This window comes from Anser cygnoides, chromosome 2 (genome assembly GCF_040182565.1).
Source record: "Anser cygnoides isolate HZ-2024a breed goose chromosome 2, Taihu_goose_T2T_genome, whole genome shotgun sequence".
Classification (NCBI taxonomy): domain Eukaryota; kingdom Metazoa; phylum Chordata; class Aves; order Anseriformes; family Anatidae; genus Anser; species Anser cygnoides.
The window spans coordinates 63,202,918-63,220,591 of NC_089874.1; the positions used below are offsets into that span (position 1 = coordinate 63,202,918).

The 17,674-nt window shown below is 37.1% G+C and overlaps 1 protein-coding gene across 5 annotated transcripts in view; it reads left to right on the plus strand.

Moving 5' to 3' along the window:
* Positions 1–17,674, plus strand: part of AVL9 (AVL9 cell migration associated) — a 42,158-nt gene that overhangs the window by 20,092 nt on the left and 4,392 nt on the right. For 2 of the 5 annotated variants that reach the window (XM_048075514.2, XM_066992249.1), the window contains 12 exons: positions 1,170–1,241; positions 2,040–2,129; positions 2,497–2,563; positions 3,191–3,231; positions 4,317–4,355; positions 7,584–7,653; positions 8,204–8,745; positions 11,493–11,627; positions 12,372–12,591; positions 13,983–14,100; positions 15,038–15,091; positions 17,004–17,092. In XM_048075514.2, coding sequence (XP_047931471.1) covers positions 1,170–1,241; positions 2,040–2,129; positions 2,497–2,563; positions 3,191–3,231; positions 4,317–4,355; positions 7,584–7,653; positions 8,204–8,745; positions 11,493–11,627; positions 12,372–12,591; positions 13,983–14,100; positions 15,038–15,091; positions 17,004–17,092 — 1,537 coding nt within the window. Of the gene's footprint in view, positions 1–1,169; positions 1,242–2,039; positions 2,130–2,496; positions 2,564–3,190; positions 3,232–4,316; positions 4,356–7,583; positions 7,654–8,203; positions 8,746–11,492; positions 11,628–12,371; positions 12,640–12,837; positions 13,944–13,982; positions 14,101–15,037; positions 15,092–17,003; positions 17,093–17,674 lie in introns of those variants that run through there. The other 3 variants (XR_007167794.2, XM_066992250.1, XM_048075515.2) reach the window with 3 other exon arrangements.

The window sequence follows — 17,674 nt, forward strand, 5'->3', positions numbered from 1 at the left end:
GTACCCAAATTTTCAAAAGAAGCAGCAGTAGTATTACCTATGTAATTACAATTGTGTTACTACAGTTTTTTTTAAAACAACAGCAAAACCACTCCTTTTCCAGTGAGATGCTAAGAATCTGGAATGCTGTGTGGCTTTGAGCGCTGAAAGTGTCTTGCATTCAGAAGATGCAAATTTTGTACTCTTTGTCTCAAGTGCACCTTGATTACATTTGAAGTTTCTCTTTATGCTGTAGGAGACATCTTCCACGTGCAGATTTTAGCTCTGTTTCTTTTGACCATAATCCATGTTGATTTTAGTTCACTCACTATCTTTACAGCCAGTCCTCACTGTATTCTGTGATTGAAGTCTTGCTCTATTTAACTATACAATTATTTTAACTTGGCTTTTTTGTGTTCTTGATTGCAGTTTATACTGTTTGCTAACCAATTTAGATAAAATAGATTTTTAAATTGAACTCTTTGGAACAAGTAGAATATAAAATAATGTGTGTTTCATATAGCAACTCCAGCGCTCTTCCCATCTGGCTTTTTGATGCGTGGGCTGCAGTCTGCACACTTGCTGTTTTATGCAGTTGAGTGAATCACTTGGCTGTATTTCTGCCCTCACCCTTTATAGTTGTGCTGTTGAGTAGTAGGACCATTTGGTCTGGCTGAGAATGGAGTTTGTTCTACCTCTTTTATTTTATGGATGGCTCAAAGAAAATTACTGAGTGTAAAGCAAACTGCTCCCAGGCCTGACTGACAGACTTTTCAGCCTGATCCATTTTCACTGATAATATTAGAGAAGAGTAAGTGGTGTGTTGTGGCTTCTTCTTTTCTGTTACATAACCTTGAGTTTAAAATGCCATTGCCTTTTCCAGGGCTACTGCTGGGCTATTCCAGGGCTGTTTATTTAGTGTCTTTTAAGCAGTCCTCTGCCTGTCATCACAGCTGTGTTTGCATCTGTGCTGTGTGCACAGTGGGATGAGATCACAACTCTGACAAGTCAGTGCTTTGACCATTTGTATTAGGTAAAGACACTGTTACATCATTCGGATATTCCTCCGCTGAAGGCAGTCAGTTTTAGGATTTTGTTTAAAAAAGGGGCTATATGGCAACTAGACCTGTAAAAGAGTTGTTCTTGAAGTTGTGTGGGGGTAATAATACTGTAATACTTCTATTTCTTAGGCATTAAAAGTACGGCAAGCAGACATCACCCGAGAAACAGTGCAGAAAAGTGTCTGTGTTCTCAGTCAGCTGGTAAGAATGTTTGTTTAACTCTCAAAACACTTCTAAATACCATAGTAAAATCGTTTGGTTCCCATATTCTTGTTTGGAACTTCCAGCTCTAAACATACAATTTTTTAAATCATTGCAGAGGGTAACAAAATGGTGAAGTAAAATTTAATCAGAAGGCTTTGGCATTTGGATGAGCTGCCTTGAATTGGTACCTCCTTGTAAGAGAAATTGTAAAAGTGTCTGCCTGTTGTCAGGGACTGGGATATCTATTTGCACTCCTGCTGATTCTTAGGTGCTACTAATTCTTCCTTTCATATGTATATTTATATATATGATATCAGGGTTAGATCATTATTATAACTGAAGGGGGTGGCTATTGACAACTGTGAAAGATAGTCACAGATATACTTTTGTTTTGAGGGGCCACCTTGTACTTCTACTTAGCAAAAGCTACCACTCTCCAGGCAGGGAATAAAAGTTCTTTCTGCACTTAGAGCTGAAGAAAAAGCTACTATTACAGCTGCATGAGCAATATATAAAGCAGGAAAATACCTTTCCAGAAATAAGCTCAGTGATGGTATAGTATGTGCAAATGGAAAGAAAATAGTTACTTAAAATGAGCACAGGAGAAAGATGTTGCAAAGTAGTAACTAAGGAGTTGGATCCTTCCATTCCCGCCCCCCCCCCCCCCCCCCCCCCCGTGAACTGTGTGTAGTAGTTAGTTGACTATATTGCAGGATGCGAATGGGAGAAAACTTAAGTTCTAAACAAGTGGACTACATTTTCTTTTCACTTGCTTTTGTTTGTTTTCCTTTCAAGCCTTTGTATGGGTTACTTCAGGCAAAGCTGCAGCTCATCACCCATGCGTATTTTGAGGAGAAAGACTTCTCGCAAATTTCAATTCTAAAGGTAACTTAAGTACTGCCCATGTAGAGCAAGGCCTTCAGTATATGGCTAAAGACTTCAGCATTTTGAACTAGTGGTTTGCTCAGATATTCTGTTTTCATAGGTTATTTGGCTATTCAGCTCCTGTAATAAATTACGGGAACTACATGACCCTCAACTTTCTGATTTGTATTGAAGTACAAGAACAAGCATGATAGTCAGCCTGTATCTCCATTGACTCCATTAATAATACTTGACGTTCTTTCTGGAATAAAACATTGAAATCTTTGAATAATTTTTTTTTTTTATTCTGGATTTTGTGCCTGAATGACTAATGACTTCCATTGTTTTTGTTTGTTTGGTTGGTTGGCTTCTGTTTTAACTTTTCCAGGAACTTTATGATCATATGAATAGTTCCTTGGGAGGGACTTCACTAGAAGGGTCACAAGTTTATCTTGGTAAGTGATTTTCCTGTACAAGTAGCAGAGATAATGTTACCCTAATCAACATATTCCCTTCCTGAGCTAATTTGCTTATGTGCATTAACAGATTAAGCACAAAGGTCAGTGTGCCTGCACAGTATTCTGTTATGCTTTTCTTTATTAATGGATTTAAATAAATGTCAAATAAAGGCAGTTCTGCTTTCATAATGGACGTTAGTTGTGAGTTGTGTCTTGACCTGACAGTCTGACAAGTGACTGCTCGTGTGCTTTTGAGAAACAGTACTTAATTTTTTTAGATGATGTTTTGGAGTACTTGACGTTTTGTCTACCTGTTATTTGGGAAATCTTCCATTTGATTCTGACTCTTACCTGTGTTTGCTGAATGTACAATGTAGGATTTACTTCAATGTTTCTGTAACACTGCATTGCAGCCAACAGTAGCAACTCATTGTGACTGTTCATTTTGTTACTGTTCCTGCACAAAAGAGAGAATGTGGTATGAGTTCTGCTATTAAATAACCACATTCATGTAGAATGCATAATGAGTGTATCCTCTCCCCCCACAAAATGGTGACAAAAAGTAAAGTTAATATCTTTACTAGCCATTGAACTGGAATAATTGCTGTCTCTTTGGTATCCCAGGTCTGTCTCCTCGGGATCTTGTTCTTCATTTTAGACACAAGGTAGGCTTTCTCTGCTAGATTTATAAAACAGAGCACTTATTTTGAGAGTAAAATGCTTTGTGACGGTATGAAAAGTAAACATGTCTAGACATACCTGAGCTAGAAGTAAGAAGATTGTTCCCTAAGTATTTCTGCTTACAGCCTCCTGATTTTCCTTCCCCTTCCACCTACAGACATTCAGTAAGTTCCAGACTGAGAAATTTTGTCTGTCTTCTGTATTTCCTGGAGAGTTTTAGGTTTCTGTTACACTTCTTTAGTTCTGTCCCAAAGTGGTATCTCAATTATGGTCTTGTTTCTATTTCCTGTTCCTTGTCGAATGAATGTGATGGAAGAATACTGCTAAAGTCATTGCAGACACTTGGAGCGTTTTTCCTGTTACCGTGTAATTTTTGCAGCTCTTGGCACCATACAACCTGAAAGTAATTGAACCCCTCTTTTTTGATAATGACTGTGGAAATGGACTGTTTGTATACTGTAGCTAAGTTACAAATAGCATTTAAAATCTTTAACTGAGAAGCATCAAGGAAACAAACATGAGATTCTGGATTTAGTGGTTTATTTGTGCATTCTTAGTAGACTCTTGTTTCTCTTCAGATGTCTTCCAGTCATGCCCCAAAATTGCCTTTTTTTTTTTTTCCTTTGGGTATAAAAAACCTAGACAGCCACCTCTGATCTAGATGTCTTGTCTGTAGATGTCTAAAATTAGGTAAGGTGAATGCTATTCTTGGTATTTGGCCCAATTAATTGCTGTGATTCTGTGAAGTAACTCTTCTGTGTTTATGCGATTTACTGCTCTTTACAATTCTGGAATGATACAACATGTTCTTTATTTATAAATCACCTTATATAATTCAAATTACAATTCCTGTCTGCGCAGTCTTTCATTTGTGCTTCTCAAATGCCATTTTAAAGAGTGCTCAGGTGGAGAAAAACAGTGTTCCGATACCCATTGACTGGTCAGATGTATCTGATCATTTGACAGGAAGTGAATAACACGAAATTTTGAATAAGATTAAGCTTGCACAGTAATTTTGGTAAATGGTACAGCTTCGTTTACCATGTTTTTCCTTTGTTTTTTTTTTCAGGTCTTGATCCTTTTTAAATTGATTCTTCTAGAGAAAAAGGTATCATTTTTATCTGAAGCAGATAGTTGAAATGGAAATGTAGTTGAAATATCTTTTATATTAAGATATGTGGAACATACCAGTGAAAAATAAAGTTAAATTAAAATAAAGTATCTGGAGTTGTATCAGCAATTTTGCATACATGAGTAAATTAGGAAAATATGTTCAAAGTAACTGTTGTGTGTTGATGTATAAATTTGCCTCTGCTACTGTTATATCCATACTCTATTAATAGCTGTGAAGTAAAATACTAAATGTGAGCAGAGTAACTTAACATATTATAAAAGGTAAGAAGGGAAGCACATAGTGTAAATAGGTATTTATGTGAAAGAGCAGATGGAAATGTTGAGACCTAAAAAGGAGCAAACAGCTTTACAGATTTTGCTAAGTAGAATTTTTGATTCAGGCTTTAAATAGGCATACCAAAAGAAACTGGTGCAAGGAATGTCTTTCAAACCTGAATTGCACAGACAGCTGGAGGAGACAATGTGAGAAGTCATTTTTGTCAAGTCATGCTGAGTAAAGTCAGAGCATATATTGCTATAAACTGTTGAATTCTGCACTCAGTGTTTTCTTTGGGGTATCTTGCTGTCTCAGAAACAATGCCACTTTAGCAAGTTAAGTGGAATCTACAAAATGTACAAGCAGATCTGAAATAGTACACACATTTGTTTTCTTGTCTCAGGGTATTAACAGAAGAAGAACTTTCAGTGATATGAACATGTATCAACTCCCAGACATATTTATATTTATGAAGACTTTTTTTGTCTTGTGCTTTAAATTTTACTTTCAGTTCTCCAAATTTCACTTTTTTTCCAGTGAACCCACTGAAGAAACCCAGCTTCTCTATTGATCTGTTTAAAAGCTTAAGCTGTCATTTCATCGTGACAGTTCAGAACTTGGGCTTACATAAACAAAATACTGAGCTACAATTTTCTGATTTGAAATTCAATTCTACAGAGCTATTTTCTGAAGCTTAAGCAACAAGTCATAAATGCACAGAAGGAGCAGAGAAGGGAGGCTTTCCCAAGCATGTTCATGTGACTCAAACGTGAAATTGTTTTGAAAATAAGTGGATACTTATTGAATAAACCTGTGAGATTTTTTGTGGGGGTTGTTTTTTTTTCTTTCATCCCAAAGCTCCAACAGCAAGACAACACTTCCAAGTTCAAAACGAAGAGTTTGGGTTTTCTGGTGCTGCCTGTTTTTGGCAGACGTTAAGATTCAAGAATAGCTGTGGAAATCTGTATGTTCAAAGACCTTAAATATAATACGCAAGAAGCCACAAGTAATCAAGTAATGCCAATTTTCCTTGAGCTGAAAAACACCTCACTGCCACAGACTGATTTTCTTTAATCCCTAGCAATTTGGTTGATGCTTTTCCACAGACTAAAGGGATTTTATTTTTTCACCTCTCAGCTGTTATTAGGCTGGAAGACTACTTCCAGGTGATCGTTTGATTTTTCTGCTGCCAGGACCACACAGTTTGCTGATGTAAATGTTGTAGGCCATATAATGTAGGAGGAGTAACAAAGCGTGCACCCATACAGATGGAAAGATGGCAGAGGGACTACTTGGTGGAACAAATACAAAAAAGTGCTTGGCGTAACTAAGCAGTCCACCCGAACTAAAAGCTAAATTTTGAATAGATTTCTTGAAAACAAAGTACTTCTTTATAGACTTAGCAAAACTTACTTTTAAGCCTACAGAAATAACTAGGAATACATGGTATGTGAGAATCTAAAACTGGAAGAGGTATTGTGGGGGTCCTGTTCCCCGCTATTGCATCCCGTATTTTTCATACTGACCAGTATCTTAAAAGAAGTTAGAGTTCATTCCTACTGGTATCAGCAGAAATTCTTTTCTCAGCTGATCTGCTTGTTCTTCGCATCATGCTTTTTTCTGTGGTTATTGGAATTTGAGTTCACCTATCTTGAACACGGGGGGGGGGGGGGGGGGGGGGGGGTGGAGAGGGATGATTGTACAGGGTAATACACACAGACTGTTTCCAGCTGAGGAACCATTAACACTATTTAGTATGTGTTTAGGACTGCATAGGTCTTTTAATTTGTTCCATCAAATTAGCAGCTCGTAGATGTGCAAGTGGATCTTAAGTTACTCATCGGTCACTTCTAAAGCGACTTCTGAGCTTACAGCAGAAGTCTTTTTTTAATGCTAAGTCCACGAACTTGCACTTTTAATTTCATTATGCACCTATAAAACTGGCCTGCAAAGTCATGAAGTTGTCTGTGATAATCCTGTATTCCTTTGCATTGTTGATTCTTTCTAATTCTTATTTGTTTACTTCTATTGTTCTCCTTTTTCACAGAAGGTGTAAAAATGCCATTATTAAACAAGACCCGTTTCTTTATTCTTCCTGGTTTTTTTTTTTGTTCCTCCCTTCCTCTGAAGGTCTTTCTTGGAGGAACTTCAGTAGTAACATTCAGTCAGCCTTCTGTTTCTTCTTTCACTGCTAGCCTTTTACATCCCCCATTTGAATTCTTAACTAATTTACTATTACTAGTCTCTGTAATTTAATTAAGGAGATTGATACTACCTTCAGTAAAGCACTTAAGGCATAACATGGAAAAACAATCATGTTTTCTGTTTCCATAAACTCATTTTTTTTATCATAGGAAAATATCTCTAATAATGCGTGCTGCATTTATCCTGCTTTTTGCTTATCTGTGTATCTTTAATATATTTTCTTAGAAGGGATTTTTTTTCCTGTGTAGATTTTTGTCAGAATTCTGGAATGGAGATTATTTGGTCTCTTTGATTTATAACAGAGACACTTTAATGTACTACAAATTAACAACAACTGATGCAGAGTGCTGGAAATAACTTCTTGTCAGTTGTTTAATTGGATTTTTTTCTAAAATTGATCCAATCAGCATGCTGGATCCAAAAAAGCAGTCAAAAAAAATCTTGACTGAATGACTAATGATATATATTATGCACACAGGCACATATATATAACATGTATTTTATAATATAGAAATACACACTATACATATTTAAATATTTAATTTGAACAGTTGTGAGAGCTTTTGTGGGTAAGCAGACTTCCTTTTTAAAATAAATAAATTCCTTGACTAGTTTGCAGGTGTTCTTTGTCATACTTAAGTGTAACTTTTTATTTTTTATTTCTTTTTTTATTTTCCTCCCTACTTCCCTTCTCCTCTCTTGCCCTCTTCTCCTGTTTTTTCCTTCTTCTTTCCTTCCCAGGTGCTGTTTTATATTTCTCCAGTAAATAGATTGGTGGGAGCTCTGATGACGGTCTTGTCACTATTTCCTGGTAAGAAGAGAAATTTGGACTTCTCAGTTACTACCAGAAACCATATTAAAAAGTTGCCTGTACTGTTTCACGTGGGAAACAACTTATGCAACAATAGTTACATTGATATATTGACTGAAAAATGTCTTAACTTGTATGCGTGTGCATGTATTGTGGGCATATATCCTAACATTATATGCACTCTATGGGTTACCTATTAGAGCCACTGGATCTTCTGTACTGCCTGTAGGTAACATAAACGGCACTCTGAATTAGTCAAACGTTCCTGCAAGTTCCTTAAAAATCAAATATTCCTTCTGCATGTGCTTCTGAAAACAAAACAGACAAACCCTTAACCTTACTAATTCTTAACTTGTAACCAGTCTCCTCAAAGCAAAAAGTTGGGGTTGCTTCTTTTGGGGAGAGAGGTTGGTTGGTTGTTTTTTCAAGTGCTGTTGTAAAATACATTATTTCCACTGTGTACACAAGGGCACTTTCTTCATTTTCTTTAACAAAAATTATTTAAGTTTATATTGAGATGCTAATTTCCATGGGTCCTGTCACTTTCCAGGTATGATTGAACATGGTCTTACTGACTGCTCACACTACAGACCAAGAAAGAGCATATCGGAGGATGCTGTCTTGCAAGAAATTACACCACGGTTAGATGACTCTGTATCTGCTGCTGATACTTCAAATACAAACTTGGGAATGGGGAAGGGAGGCAGGAAGATGGCAGGAAACCATTCGCTGGGAGGTCAGAACACAAACGTGCCTTTCTCCCAGTCAGAGAAGATTTGCAACGGAGCTCAGTCCTCCAATGGTACTGTGCAGCACTTGAAAGTTCCTTCCCGCACTTCTCCAGAGTCCTCTGAAAGTGAATGGGAGACCTTAGATCCCAGCATTTTAGAGGAGTCTAATATGAAAGAAGGAGTACGTGAAAACGCAGCATCAGAACAGGCTGAAAATCTCCCAAGTGAATGCAGGAGTTCAGAAACCCTTCCAATCACTGTGCAGCCCCAGGCAAATACAGGACACGCAGTGCTTGTTCCAGGACTGGTATCTGGGTTGGAAGAGGACCAGTATGGTATGCCGTTGGCTATTTTTACAAAGGTAAACAGGTTGTTTATAATACCAGGTAACTCATAAAGACTTCTGTTTTTCAGAAGTGGCTAATAATTTTAGTTACCCAGCTCCAAATGGACAGTAGGGTACTACAAAACACGTAAGTAAGTCTCTGACAAGTGACTGCGTGTTCATAGGCAGGTGGAAAGAGCTCTTGTGTGTCTGAGGGGTGTGCACACGCACATACATTCCCCTTTCATACATGCACTTCTGTACTGTTTGCAGTTCTGCGTGATGGTAACCTCTAGACCCAGCATGGTTAATGAACGGTATCTATGAGTAACCACTGTTTTCTTTTACTCTGAAGAATTGTTGATCTAATCTGTATGGGTCAAGATCAGAGTACTTAAGTATTTAGATACCTTAATCCAAACTAAGTTTCTGAAAGCTATCTTAGCTCCCTCCTAAGCCTGTTTTCCTTCTCTTATGTATATATATATTTCCCCCCCTTCCTTATATAACACTACCTGGTTGTCTGTGGCTCTCCCCATGCACAGTGCTGAGCTGCTCAGCTTCAAGCTTTCACTAAAAAATGCCTAACTGAACTCCAGGTATCCCAGAGTTCCTGTACAGGCTTTGATGGGCATTGTTCAATAACAAGCAATACATCTACCAGAGCTGGTTCTCTGTATAAAATGGAGAAAATGCCTCCCTTTTAAAAATAGCTTTGTCAGTGAAAGAAGTGATACGATACCTTTTTGTTGTTGTGTGTTGTTTTTTTTTTAATGTAATAACCCTTTAGGTGAGCACTTGCCCAGAAAGCAGAAGATTCAGATCTATTTCCTGAAGGTTATGAGGTTCAAAGTGGCATTTCTTCCTTTGTAGACACTTGTGTTTTCTTGCAGAATGTTGTATTTGACAATGATATTTGAGCTTCTTGGAATACCTTTCATTGGAAAGAGTACACTAAGTGGGTCCAAGTGAGCAGCTCAAATGTCATCTTCCCTGTCACTGTTAGAAATAGTTTTTCAGCACTGATGTAGAGTCTGGTGTTTGTCTTTATGGTCTGTCTAATCAAAAGAATAGCCTGTAATTTGTATTTAATTTAGGTCTGTTGAAGAACAAGATTGAAAGCAAGAATCAAATCATTGATAAGGAGGCCTAAGTGTGCAAACTTAATTTGCCACCAAGCTCATGAAATGGAAAAGTAAATGACCTTAAAGAAGTTAAGGTTTCTACGTGTTCACCTTCTATTTCACAGAGGCACTTTTCATCTGAATACATTCAGTGTAATTAAACAGAAATGGCTCTACATCTCAAAATTACCAGAAAAATATGATTATAAGTTTAACCACTTACTGGAAAGCTTGAATCTCTTTTGGAGCTCTCATCTCTGGGTTGTTTTATGCCATGCCATGGAAAGACTAACAAATTTGAATAGGAGGAAACTTTGCCAGATGATAAAATAATGTATCCAAATGCATCAGAGCATAGGGAAAAATAGGTTGTGATACTTGTTTCTTTACTAGCAGTTCTGTAAGAACTAAAACTCGCTTCAATTGTATTCTTTAAAAAAATAAATTGAACAAGGGCACAGAAATAAACATTGTTATATTTACAGAGAAATTGGACTTTTGGGAACTGATGCTTGATCTTTAAAATAGTGAAGTTTCCAACACTTTGCTACTTACATATACAACAGTTAGACCTTCCTTTACCAGCATGGGCTATATTTTTCTGATTTTTTTTTTCTGTTTTAGGTTGGTGATTCCATCTCAAAGCACTGTTGTTCCTTTGACACAGGCTGTTTTTGCTTTCAGCCGATAAGTGCTTGTCATCTGGAAAGCCATCCCTGTGTTCAATATGGCAAAAGGGAATAGTGCTCCTTTCTTCCATATGTTTCCAATTACTACGCACTGTGTGATAAAGTACATGTGCTCTTTGTTTCTTTCCAGTATGCCGTTAGCTTTTCTGGGCTTCTGCTAGTGAATAAACTGTGGTGTGCTTTATGCAAATGAACAGCTGGAATTAGGCTTGAGTATTAGTCCTAGAGTTATGGTGTTCCTATATTTAAAACTAAAATTAAAATAACTACAGCTGTTTCTCAGTGCTCTTCGAATATCTTACCTCAAAGCCTTATGACACTTCTTTCAAAATGTGTTGTGTTGTTTGTGTTTTTTTTTTATTGGAGTGTGGGATGCTAGATTAATGTAAGCATGGAGTGTTTGAGGAGCACAGTGCGTTGCTTTCTATATTATTCTCTTTTAAAGCCTGCATATGCTCATCAAAAAGTGATTGTTATCTCTAGAACTTGGAAATGTCCATCTATCAAATGTGGATATCAGTCCTGTATTTTTCTAGCTCTCCTGCATTGTAGACTTGAGGCATGTCAAAAGAGCTCATGGTGTGCAAATGGAGAGATGCATCTTCATCTCTGCTGACTTCCTGTCTCTGAACTGCCCTGAGAACTCATTATTGATGCATATTACTTATTCTGTTACCTTGTAAACACTGGATTCTTGTCAATTCACCTTGTATTTCAGTCCTGAGACTGGAAGGCAACACAACCTCTTGGAACTCCCAATTTATGTAGAATTTGGTTCCTTTACTTTGCGGATAAAATACAGCAAAACAACAGATAACTGCAGCTGAAATTGTAGTAACCAGTGTTGTTCATTCCGGGTGAAATGTGCTAACTTTTGTTAGGGACATAACTCTGAATAAAGACTTTTTTTTTTTTTTTTTTAGAGGAGAGGGGGCTTTTGTTAATCCTCTAAATATCTCTGTTGCTTTAGGGATACCTTTGCTTGCCATACATGGCACTGCAGCAACATCATCTCCTGTCGGATGTAACAGTCCGCGGCTTTGTTGCAGGAGCCACCAATATCCTGTTCCGTCAGCAAAAGCACCTGAGCGACGCGATTGTGGAAGTATGATCTTTGCATTTGAACTTCGTGAACTGGAAGGGAGGGAAAAAAGAGGTTGCATTTTGAATGTATAGTTTTGGGTTCATGTCTGAATTTTTGAATTACTTCTCTATGAAATAAATTCTTAAATGCTGAAGGGTATTCCGTTTGTATCAGTTTTTGGGGTAGGACGGAACTTTAAGCTGTAATTAAGGTGTAATTTTACTTTTCATGTCACAGGCTTTTTCATCTTTTTCGTGGCTTTGGATTAAGCTCTTCAAAAATGAGTGCTCTGAGCTGAGAAACATACAGTTAGAGAATAAAACGTGTTAATGATGATTTCCTCTTGATATAATTGACATGTTAAAAACAGTATCTCAGAAAGCAATATGTCTGTTCTAGTAAGTGTATACAACTATACAATCAGCCTAGGATAGCTACATATTGATAGTGAACTTCATAAATTGAAGTGAAAATCCAAAAGAGCCTCTAAGAAAACACGTGAACACCAATTTTCTCTTGCCAAATCCTTTCAAATGAGCAGCTTTTAACTCTGCCTGGTTGATGATGAGGTTCTGGTTGTGTCAGAGCAGTAGCTGACAGTGAGAACTTTTCACTCAGGATTTCTTTGGTCATTTGTTTCTTCTTGATATTTGTTGAGACTGTTGCATTCTGATTTAGGTAGCTGCTTGTCAGTAGCAGTATGTAGTAGTATGTTTGAGCAGTTTTATTTAGATAAATTTTTACCCTTGGAATTATTTCATACAGATAGAAGATGCTCATGTACAAATCCACGATCCAGAACTCCGTAAGATCCTGAACCCTACAACCGCTGACCTAAGATTTGCAGATTACTTGGTGAAGCATGTAACTGAGAACAGAGATGATGTTTTCCTTGATGGCACTGGATGGGAAGGAGGAGATGAGTGGATCAGGGCTCAGTTCAGTGCTTACCTTCACGCGCTGCTTGCTGCTGTGCTGCAACCAGGTAGAACAGATACCCTAGACAAGACCTTGTCTAGGAATTGAGATGAGGGTGGGTGTAAAAAAGTATTTGTTCTGTTTCATTACATGTGTGGCCTGTCATTGGATCTCCCTCTGCCTAAAGTTTCATTTTGTGCTACTTTTTTTTGGTTGTCCTTTTCTGTCTTTGTTATTCCTTGACAAGCTTATTACTCATTCTTCACAGCCTTACAGACCCGTTTCTTCTCTGTTTCTCCTTGATTTAATTAAGCTTTCATTATAAGTAGAAGTTCCTGAAACCCTGTATATGATGAAACTTTTACAAACTTGGGTGTCCTACAGAGTTGTTTGAGACCTGAAATTCAGTTTGGGGAACTAATTGGATTCAAGGAGGCATGAAGTTAAGTGGCTCTTTTTGGGAGGTTTTACTACTGTGTCTCATCTCTTTTCCATTCCTGCTATGGTCTTTAGAAGGGATTCACTTAACTGTCAGCTAGGGATTTTACCAGCTTGTGTTTCCTGGAGCTCAACATTTTTTGCCTTAACTCAGAGGGAATACTCTGTGTTGCAGCCTTTCGTGCATGAATGCAGCCAAAAGAATCAGTGGCTTATTTGTGGAAGTTTGCCAACCACTAACCCTCTTGACTTCATACTCTTCATGATTATTCTCCTTTCACACCAGTAAAGTAACTCAGTTTCTGTTCTGTGGTGTTTCTGAGAAGCAATGAGATCAAAAATGTGATTTTATAGTCTCAAAGGTGAAAAGTTCTTTGTCTGACAACATTAATATTTTAAGATGATTAATAGTTTGATAATGGAATGTCAGGCTTTTCATGAAATTCATACTACTTCACTGTCTGGTTCTAAAATGATTTCCCACAATCTTCTGTATTTTAAAGGGGTTGTTATGATAAGTTGATTCCACAGTAGCTCATACTGTGGTTTTGGAGTGGATTTGAAATTTACTGTATTTGAATGAGCATTAACATAGTACAGCAAATCCTAATGTATCTGACCAAAATCAATGTAAATGATGTTTTTGTTCTCAGTTACCGCGTGGCCTTTCTCTGCCCTTTCTGTCTTTGCCCAGAGAACAAGTCAAGAGGTCTATGTTTGTGTGACTTTCTTTTTCCAGTTGAGCTCTTCACTTAGAACTTTACAAGTTAATTAAGAAGAAACAAAACCAAGCTTTTCTCATTTTTAAGTGTTTCGTTTTGTCTTGGCTTTTTGTATTTGGGACACTTGAAAATAATAAAACATTTTTTGAAATGTTAGGTTCTTTGTACTAATATTGACTTGTCTTTGATTTGATGAGAGTCTGGAAAATTCCAGTTTTTCTTTAAAATGCAGTCATTTTTCTTCTATTATACCTGTAGTGAATTGCTACAAGTTCACATCTGTATTTTAATTTCTCAGACAATGAGAAGACTTTGTCAGACTTTGGAACACCATTTGTAGTAGCCTGGAAGAATACTCACAACTACAGAGTATGGAATAGCAATAAGCATCCAGCTCTTGCAGAAGTAAATTCTAGGTAAGGAACTGATTTTTAGGATTTAACATGGAACGTTCCAGTTATGAGCAGCTACGTACACATCATTCTGTAGGATTAGTGCCCCTCTTGCTCCTATTATAAAGCCTTGAGGGTGAAAACTTAGGATCCCATGCAGTAAAACTCTGAGCACAGAAATATTCTTCACTGAATATTTCTGTTCTTCAATACCTTACTCTAATTCTGGGATATAATTTTATGAAGAAAACTACATCCAGAGTCAGAACTGAAACTTGAACAAGTCAATTGATGGCTGTCCTGAGCTGTAGAGAGTTTGTTATTCCTCCGAATTGCCCTCAGATGGTTTTCCTTTCCATTAGTTGCTTCCAGGTATACAAGGAATAGCCATGTCCAGGAATGGAGGGGAGCTGGCTGAGTTAATGCTGCATCTGCTGTAGTTTAGGTGGTTTTAAGTGCATTTCTATTCCAAGATTAGATGATGCCGGGCTTGTTAACACTATAGGCTGTGTATGTGTTTTGTTTAGCACCCGTTTGTACTGTACTGCAGGGAGTTTTGCTAGCTTTTGTTCTTGCTTTGGCAGCTGCTGTTGTTTGAAGACTGTTGTTCTTCAGACTTACAAAGCTCTTTTGGTCTACTTAAGGGTTTCTGGTTTGTTTTCTTTGCATGCTTTTTCTTGCTAGGAGAAGGTGTCTCTGCCTTAGTGTGAAGAGAAGGTTCTTAATATCTAATATGTAAATAGAAGGCACCTTACATGTTAGTTTATAAGAAACCTGAGACCAAGTAGTCAGTATGACCTAGCTTTCTATGAAGTAATACAGTGCTGTGTCTAAAATAAGGGGATTTTTTTTTTTTATATAAACTATGAAGAGGAATGTAACTAGGAATTGAAGTTGTCGTGATGCAGGTTAATCGTGGAAAAGTATGTAATGCTTTTCTTGTTTTTTTCTCCTCTTCTAGCCACCCATTCCAGGGACAATACTCTGTATCAGATGTTAAGTTAAGATTGTCGCAGTAAGTATGTTGTAGTAGCTTGATATGTTTTGTGGTTTTTTTTAATGGTCTGATATTAATAACTGCACAACTGTTGCTATCATGAACTAAACAAAATAATGGTTTAAATCAGCTATGTGCGTGAAACTGTATTCAAGGTTCTGCAAAAATGTCACATCTAAAGATGGACAGTTTATCTGAAATACACTATTTTGTGCTGGGCTTTATGTAATAGATGCGTGATTTTTGCATTGCAATTATGTCTTCTGTGTTTTTATTTTTAAATTGTAAATTAAAGCTATTAAGCTTTCATTGGTGTTTTTCTATATGTTGTCTTTAGGTTCAGTTATTTGGAGAAAGTGTGTTTGTTTTTTTAATTAGCTTTGGTTTTAATACGGCATTCTTCTCGAACTTTTTAGAAGTTCATCATATATGAGACTGTTCAGACTCCGTTCAGTTTCTTCAAGATACAGGTTTAAAATGAGATTTACACAACCTCTTATTGCACCAAAATAATCTGAACTTTGAGGTGGTGTTAGCTCTTACTGTCTAAAACTCAGTAGTGCTTGTTATTTCTGTAGCAGTTTGGCTGCAACAAAAGCCTCAGTCTTGCAGTTAACTCTCTTATTTATGCACCAAGCAAGACATAGCTAGTTTTTCCACTTAACTGTGTTGACCACAGAACATCAGAGACTAGTTCTGTAAGACACCTGCAAATCAGCAGTACGTACATGCTGCTAATTCTGCACCTGTCTTGACCATAGACTATTACTTTCAGTATACTGTGAGGAAACTTAAACCAAATGCTAACATAGAGCAACAACATGAGCAATAAAAAGGGTTCAGACTTCAGCCCAACAAATCTTGTTGCTTTTGCTGGCTAGTGGCAGATGAAATTTCTGTGATAACAACTGAGAATTGCAAACGAATCAAGATTTGTAACAAGATAATTGCCTTCAATAAAGTGCCTGCTGATAGCAGCTCTTACTATTAATGACTGGTCCTTGTAGAAAGACCTGAAAGATCTGAAAGGTGTAGAGGCATCTACAATCTTTGACTTGCCCTGATTTTGTTTTTGAAAGGAGAGACTCTTCTACTATTCTGAGCACTCTTAAGTGAGTGTAAAAGGATCTGTAGTTCTAAATTTCTCTAGTTATAAAAAATATTTTTAAATAATGTATTTTGCAAATTGAGCCTAAACTTGTTCTTGATGTACTCTGTTCTTTCTGCTTTTTGCATTTACACTGAAGATTTTTAAAGTATTCAAGTTAATAAAGAAAGCTGTGAATAGGGACAAGAATGTAACATGCTGTGTTGTTAATAAGTTTGACATAAATAGATTTGCAAAGTCTGAAATGTGGACTTGAATGTTACAATTTAAGCAAATTTTATTTTAAAGTCATCGCACTCATGCAATGGAACTGATTATGTTCTCCTTTCCAAGTGATGGTAGCGTCTTTATTCTTCTCACATTTTTAATCAAATGTATGAGAGTGAACTAGACTTCATCAAAAATTTGCTGTTAGGGCAAGGTACAAAGTAAACTCTATATGGAAAAAAGAATAACAATTGTTCAGTAACACTGTTTTGTTTAAAGCTAATAGTTAGGGCTAGAACTTTCCAAAACTACTGAAAATCCTGCTTTTGTAATATGGAACAAATATGTATTTTGGTAAATGTTAGGAAAGATACTAGCATGTTCTATAAAAATGAAATGTTGGGTATTTTGATTCCTGTCTTGCTGGCTGTATCTCATCTTCCTCAGAGAAGCTTGCCTAACTGGATAAGATGTATGCAACCTATACAGGAATTATGGGCTTGATAGTGCTATATAGATCTGTGTGCATAGATAGATATTTTAACTATACACTTTATGTATGTACACCTGGAATTAATGTCAGTTGACTAAGTCTTCAGTATCTCTTTTGTTTAGCTCTGTGCAAAACAGTGAACGTGGAAAGAAGATTGGAAATGTGATGGTATCCACTAGCCGAAATGTTGTGCAAACAGGAAAAGCTGTAGGTAAGAAACTTATTTTGAAGAAACTTATTTTGAACCAACTTGGATCTAACAACATGAAACTGCAACAGGGGAAGTTCAGCCTGGATGTTAAAAAAATTTCTTCACTGAGAGGGTGGTTGGGGGCTGGAACAGGCTCCCCAGGGAAGCGGTCATGGCAGCAAGCATGTTGGAGTTCAAGAAGCAATTGGACAACACTCTTAGACATAGGGTTTGATTTTGGGGTGGTCTTATGTGGAGCCAGGAGTTGGACTTGATGATCCCTGTGGCTCCCTTCCAACTGAGGAGATTTTATGATTCTAGTTCATTTTTTAAAGAAGCATCCTATATTTCAGTTTTATTTCATTTTAAGCCAAGTGTACTTTATAATATACATACAAAACAGAACAACGTTTTGAGGGGTAAAGGTGCTGACTGGGGCCCTGTATATTGCATAATAGTGGAAACAGAAGCAGGTAGGCCAAAAAAAATAGTGTAAATTCCTTCTCCAGCATGGGCTGGAGATGGACATGGGAAGAGGGATGTTCAGGTAGAAGCTTTTGTGTAATGTAGGAGTGCTTAGACCACAACACTATCTTCTGCATT